General features: G+C 43.7%; 1 protein-coding gene across 1 annotated transcript; it reads right to left on the reverse strand.

Annotated features, from left to right (window-relative positions):
- Positions 1 to 320: 320 nt before the first annotated feature.
- dact2 (dishevelled-binding antagonist of beta-catenin 2) lies at positions 321 to 5,003 on the reverse strand. The gene is made up of 4 exons (XM_058652430.1): positions 4,594 to 5,003; positions 3,095 to 3,227; positions 2,674 to 2,961; positions 321 to 2,579 (listed from the first exon to the last, which is right to left on the reverse strand). The coding sequence occupies exons 1-4, from the start codon at positions 4,867 to 4,869 to the stop codon at positions 709 to 711; spliced, it is 2,568 nt and encodes an 855-aa protein (XP_058508413.1). The 5' UTR covers positions 4,870 to 5,003; the 3' UTR covers positions 321 to 708.
- Positions 5,004 to 6,858: the final 1,855 nt, after the last annotated feature.

The following is a 6,858-nucleotide window of genomic DNA, read 5'->3' on the forward strand; positions in this document are numbered from 1 at the left end:
GACTGTCTGGACTGAGAGCTGCAGCTAATTAAACCAACAGCTGGGTGAGATCAGGAAGCCAGATAAGGAGCCGTTACCGCGTGCTAAACTGGTCAGCCTCAGTGGGGGAGAATGAGTGGAGAATTTTCCAACATGTGTGAAAACGGTCACTAGAAGATGGATGTTGCCAGCATTACTTACATACTGATGAAACTGTGCTATTTATATACACAGCTTAACCCAAACAATTTATGGACTGGACCTAATTGTGGTCTTTAAACGGTGTCTGCATGTGAGGGAAAGTAGGGGGATCGACAAAAATGCAGTACAAACCATCATAATACAGGATTAAATACGTGTTTATTGTAATGCATTACATGTGGGCAGTTATTTGCAATGAGCAAAATAAAAACAAACAAACTGAAAATTAAGTATTATTTGCAATATTTTCAGATGCAAACATAAATATGACAGTATTATATATCAATGAAACTGTCAAAGGCAGACATAAACCACGAAAAGCTTCCATTACAACAACATATATATTTACAAATTAAGTGTGAGTGACTGTGTTATACATGCTTTTATACACTCCATCATTAAGTACACCATGTGCAGGCTAAACTATATATTTTTTTGTTAAACAGTTGCACAGTGACTGCTTCTCAGTGATTTGCTTAAAAGAACAGGTGAGATGGAGCAATTTTCCTTCAGCCTGGGGGAATATCACTACACCAGGGTCATGACCTTCATTGAGGCCGGCTGGAACCTACGAATCTTTTTCTTCAGAGCTCGAGAAGCTTTAATCCTGCAGGCTGATGGCTCGGGTGGTGGGAGCTGCTGGAGGGGCCTTCCAGCAGCAGTGGGCCCCAGAGCAACCTCAGCCCAGACCAGATTTCCCTCCTCGTGACTGTCCACCTGGTCCTCCTCGTCTAGAGACAGACTGCTGTCAGAGTCTGAGAGAGACTGGAAGCTCTGGCTGGACTCGCTGTCTCCAAAGCGGTTGGTGGTGTTGTCACTCATCTCCCCCTCACTGCTTTCCGCAATGGTAGAGTGAAACAGGGAGGCACATTCAGCTGAATACTCAGACTCACATCTGGGTGGGTAGAGGCTGGACATGTGGTAAGGTGCTGGAGGGTATCTGGCATTGAGATTGTGAAAGAAGAAAGAGTTAGTGGACATGGAGGTCTGGAAGGGACGAGGTGGTCCACTCCACTGGCCTGGCTTGGCACTCATACTGCGGACCATCTGCATGCTCCCTGGTGCCTGAAAGTGGGGATCTTTTGACCTCTGACGCTGAGCACATGCCACCTGGAACATCTCTGCATTTGACGGCCACTTGGGAGCTCCTTGCCTTCGCTTCCTCTGAACTACAGACTGTTCAGACTCCATGCATGGAAGTCTCCGGCTTTTACTGGACTTTGTTACAGCAGGGACGGGATGTGGCTTAGGATGGACTTTGTGGGTGTACATGACTCCGGGGCTACAGTGGCTGGAGTCTGAGCCTGAGCCCTGTCTGCGCTCCTCTGTGTGACAGTTGATTTTCTGGGTGGTTTTTCCCTTTACCGACCTCCTCTGTTCTCCTTTAGTGCCACCACCAGCCTCTCTGGTCCTTTCGCCAGACGAGTACCCGTATTGCTGCCTCACAGATCGAGACTTATCAGCACCTTTTCTTCTCAGTTTCACAGCTTTGGTTTTACGGTCTGCCTGTCTCACCTTGACCCTCTGGGATCCAGCAGGGACAAATTTGGCATGAACAAACTCAGTGGAAGCTGTGTGACCAGCGTGCACTTCAAAGCATTGACTCTCCTCTGTGCTGGAGCTATGAGCCGGTCTCTGTCTATGGTCCTTCCTCTCTTGTGGTCTTGACTCTGGATTTTCCCCACATCTCTTTTCTGAATGGCTTCTTGCTGCACTGTGATATTCTCCTTGGGGCTTTCCATTCTTTCTTTGGGTTGAAGTGGTGATCTCATCAGAGCTGTACATTGCAACAGGAAAAGAGTACCTATATGGAACCTCTTGAGTTCTCTCAGGCTCTTTGTGGTTTGTATTATCAGTGGGCTCTTGACTGGAGAATGTCATACAGTGTCTCTTCTGGTCTCTATCCAGTTGGATGATGTTTGTGGTCAGAGCTGGATGAGGTTGCCGCAAAAACACCTCTTTCTGAGACACGTCTTGAAACATTGTTATAACTTCAGTTGGTTTCCTGGGATAGTCGCTGTGTGTCTGCCGAGTCTCTGTGCCTGCTTCACTCTGGATTTTACTTAAGCTGCGCTGTAGGAGCTTGTCAATGTATCCAAGGGTCTTGGTCTCTTTGCCCGTTTGTGCCCTCTGGTAAGATCCATTCATTAAGGCTGCTTGACCCTCTATGAGTCCAGGTGTGGCTGGGTTGCCTCCAGCAGAAAAGATTGGGCTCTGGAGAGCCACAGCATGCAGAGGGCTGGGGTAATGGTATACTTCTGTTCCACTGCGGGACACCAGGTTGCTCTGAAACTTGGGATCCATTGTGGAAGTCTTCAGATTTGGGCAGATAGAGGGTTTCTTTGCATCCCCAGATTTGAAGTAGCTTGGCCCTTGAGCCATCATCCTGTCAAGATCACCTTAAAGGCAACACAAAAACATCCCGATTAAGTCATTCGTTGAAACTATGTGAATGTTTCCTTTCTTAAATTAGGGATAAAGAGACATGGTTACCTGTTGACACAGGTCTTGGTCGTGTCTGTTCAGTGCCTGTAGTGCTTGCTCGGATTCTGCTGCTGCCAAGATGGAGGCCTGTGGCACGTGGCGGGTTGGGTTGGGTCGTGCTCTCATCAGCAGAGCGTCGGCGGCAGACATCAGCTTGTGACGGAGGGCTAATAAAGGGGTTGGGAGGGCTCAAGGGAAGGAGAAGGCTTGTCTGGGACGATGACAGACATTCGCTGTACACAGAGGTGCAGGAATTTGACAAGGAGCAGGAACCACCATCACTGAGCTCGTAAAAACCTGTAGAGAAAATATCAATTTAGAATTTTTCTATTAAGATTATGTCATGAAAGTTAGATGCAGACATTGGTTTGTCCTATGAGGCAAAAAAAGAACAGCTTTTAATGTGAGTGAGTGTGGGCACTATACACACCTGAGCTTGGCCTGCTATCACTCTCCAGCTGCTCTGTGGAGGCCTTGCTCACGTCCAGCTTAAGCTCACTGATTTGCTGATCCAGCTGTTGCAAGTGAGACTTCAGGCCAACGTCCTGTTTTCGAAGGCGAGACTGTAAAACAGGCAGCACAAAACATTTTAGCCCCTAAAAAACTACATGTGGCACAGCTTAAAGCCAAATGTAAAGTGTATTTTGAATTTCTCAGAAGAGTATTATACAATAAAGATCTTGCACAAAATACACTAATATATGAGCAGGGAAATTAGTCATTAAGGTCAGGATATATGTTCACAGTATAATAGTTTTATAAAGATGGGGTCTGTTGTTCAGATAAAGGATGCCCTAATCTAGAGCCATTAGAAAAACAAAGCTGTGGCTCAGCTGTGGCTGATGATTAACCCCAGCAGGACATGGGGGAACATGGAAGAAGCAGTGGTGGGTAACTCATTTCTCCCCCACTGCGAGGGCCTGGCCATTGTGTAAACTACTAGAGGAGGAAAGCTTGGGGGTTGGGTTAAGGGACTGTTTGCTTTGCAGTGAAGGCTGGGCATTTACAGTTACAGTTCTTAACATTCAAAACTATAAAAAAAATAATAAAATGCACTCTTTAATTAATGTTTAAAAATCAGGATGGGCAATTAATTGTTAAAGTTTTTGACGACATGTGCAGCACTGACTTAGATGCCGTGCGGTACATTGCTGTACACTGGGAAAAAATGGGAAAACATTATTTAAACATAAAGCTGACAGACGTGTCCACGATCTGTCCTTCAGCGGTCCAATGTTGCAGTCAAGCAGATCACCTTAATCCCTGCACTCCCTCTGAACACTTAACAACAGCAGCCTTCATGGAAAAAGCTGGTCATAGCAAACTCCACAGAGTAAATTGTTTCCAACACCAGAGAGCCTCTAAGGGCCAAGACTCTCAGTGGGTGTCAGCTACAGCAAAATATCCACCATTTAAAAAACATTTCCTAGCATTAGTGGTTAATGATTAAGAACATACCCCCACCACCACCACCACATCCTCAGTACACACATGCACTGTGTTAGATTTAATAGGATACGATTAAAGCCCTCTCCTGAACATCAGTCCATCCTAAAATCTATCTATCTATCTATCTATCTATCTATCTATCTATCTATCTATCTATCTATCTATCTATCTATCTATCTATCTATCTATCCATCTATCTATCTATCTATCTATCTAGCATTTGGCTCAAACCCCCTTGGTCCTGCAGTGAACCTTGATTTATGACATCTATCTGACTTCCTACCCCCAGCTGAGCGCATGAAAGTGTGTCTGGTAATAATTGAAGACCTAATCCACATGAGCATCAGCTGACGGCCTTTCCCAAGGACAATTGAAGTTTTAAATGGAAGGACGTGTAATAAAAGTTAACAGTCATACCAGAATACTACACACGCACCACATGAAAAAGATGGGTAAAGTTATATAGATATATGTTCATACCAGCTGTTGCTTCAGTGCAGTTAGGGTCGCCTCCAGGCGCTGCTCCTCGGCTCCCACGGTCCTGGCAGCCTCTGATCCTGCGTGGACAGCAGCGAGCGGCTCCTCTCGGTCCATCCTGAGCGCCCAGCTCACCATGTCGCTCTGTCTGTCCTTGAGCAGATGCAGCTCCTGCAGCCCGGCCAGAGCAGCCTGCAGCCTCTCGCCGACCCTGCTGCGGTCCACTCCGGCTGCAGCTGCGCTCATCATCCCTGCACAAGACCCTTTCCTGCTCAGCATGCTGGAGAAAAGGTCATGATCCAAAAAAAAAACAAAAAAATACAGAAGAAACAGTCCCAATTCGAACGCTGGTCTCTGATGCTCGCCCCCGTGTCTGTCCTGATGCTGCCGTTGACCTGGTTAGTGCTTTAACTACCTGTTAGAATAAATCTTGAGAACGGGGAAAGACTGAGCTCCTCCCACAGACCAAATGGCCTCCCTCACTATTGGCTGCTGGCCTCTGGGTCCCAGTAAACATCTGGTACTAATCTCCCCATTCAAGTCGTCAGTGAAGCTGTCCTGACATGTCCCTTTGCATTATACCACACATGACACGTTTGTTATGAGTGATAACTTCGTATACCAAAGAAAGGGATTTCAACCACACTAAACTGGTTAATGTGTGGGGCCACTAAATAAAAACATTGCAAATGCTAAACATTAAAACACATGAACATAAACTGAATATGCGGTATATTCTATAATATATATATATATATAGATATATATTTCTACCATTCTGATTAGTATTGAATGAGTAGTGAGTGGTATTTGCTTTGGAGACTTGACAGAAAAAAACCCCACATAAATAATAGACGAATGTTGCCCTCACGTGGTAGTAAAGGTTTCTTGCAGTTTATAGCAACTGAAGTTTTTTGACCAGACAGACGGACAGCTGTGAAAATAGTATTGAAACATCCAGAGTATACAAAACCATGTCAATGCCAGAAGAATAAAACACATGTGGAGAATCACTAATCTATTAAAAAGCTTGTAAAGTCTGGCTAATCGTCAATTTTTTGACACATGATCTCTCAAGTGTACTTCACTTTGTTGTTGTTTTTGTTGTTTAAGGGGAATTAAGACCATCCTTAATGTTTTCTTGTTTCTTTTTTCTTTGCATCTTCTCCTCCTTCTTGTCTATATGTAGTTAGTAAGCTTGCATTGGTGCTCAAAAGCAGTTGGCCTCCATGATGTTGCATTACTGCCCTCTTATGGTTTCAGCCATCCACTTCTTCCCCTCGTTACATCCTTCTCACTGTGTCTTCTCCATCTCCTGGTTTTAAGACACTTGTATAATTCAGTACAACACAGGATTATGGAAGGTGGAATAATAAACTCAAAAGGATTATTCAAGTATAAATTGTGTTGTCTTTTTGGGATTGGATATTCAACTCATAAAAATGTAAGCATAGTATTAAAAAGACACTTAAAATGTGTTGTTATTATTATTATTATCATCATTATAATATTATTAAAATCTCCACATGTTATGTAAGTCAATATGTTAATATCAAGTTACACATATTTATAGTCATCAATACAGAGGCTCCTCCTGCACCTTCTGGTCTCAGGTTTCTGGAATGGTGACATGAAAAGTTTCAAATCAGTCAATATTGATAATTATTTTTGCTATAAAGAAACAACATGTTGTAGAAACCAGTTCTTAACAGACAGGAAACAGCAAACACTTGTTAAAGACAAACAGCAGCTCCAAAACTTTGGAATGATCTGCCTCTGCACCTAAGACACACATAAGACACTTGGCCTTGTCCTTGTCTGTTTTTAAATCCCTCCTTAAAACCCACCTTTTCTCTTTGGCCTTTGACACTTGGTGAGACGTTGATTTTTATTCATTTTATTTATTTGAATTTGAATTGATTGTATTGTATGGCTGCTATTTCTTCTTGTGTGTGTGTGTGTGTGTTTTTTTAAAAAATGTTTTTTTAATTTATTTTAAGCTGTTTTGACCCGTGTCTTCCTCAGAACCTGCCTAAAGTGCAGAGGCAGCTTGAGTCATAAGACAGGTATTACTGTTCTGTTGAGTTGCTGTACGTCTAAAAAAAGAGACAAATGTGGCACTTGTTCTCGTTGTCAATAATCTGATTACAAATAAATAAGGCAATGATTGAGCCCTCATCACGGGCCAAGGCAACGTCAGGATATCAACAAACTATTGAGCTGCTGTTCTCACTGTGTGACAGGTGGGCAGAATCTTTCATGCTGATA

The sequence above is a fragment of the Solea solea genome, chromosome 15 (assembly GCF_958295425.1).
Source record: "Solea solea chromosome 15, fSolSol10.1, whole genome shotgun sequence".
Classification (NCBI taxonomy): Eukaryota; Metazoa; Chordata; class Actinopteri; order Pleuronectiformes; family Soleidae; genus Solea; species Solea solea.

Excerpts from the sequence above, each read along its gene's own strand:
- dact2 (XM_058652430.1), bottom strand. The coding sequence starts at position 4,869 with ATGCTGAGCAGGAAAGGGTCTTGTGCAGGGATGATGAGCGCAGCTGCA. Across the intron at positions 3,228-4,593 it reads CTGCACTGAAGCAACAGCTG|TCTCGCCTTCGAAAACAGGA; the intron begins GTATGAACATAT and ends CCTGTTTTACAG. Across the intron at positions 2,962-3,094 it reads TGATAGCAGGCCAAGCTCAG|GTTTTTACGAGCTCAGTGAT; the intron begins GTGTGTATAGTG and ends TTTTCTCTACAG.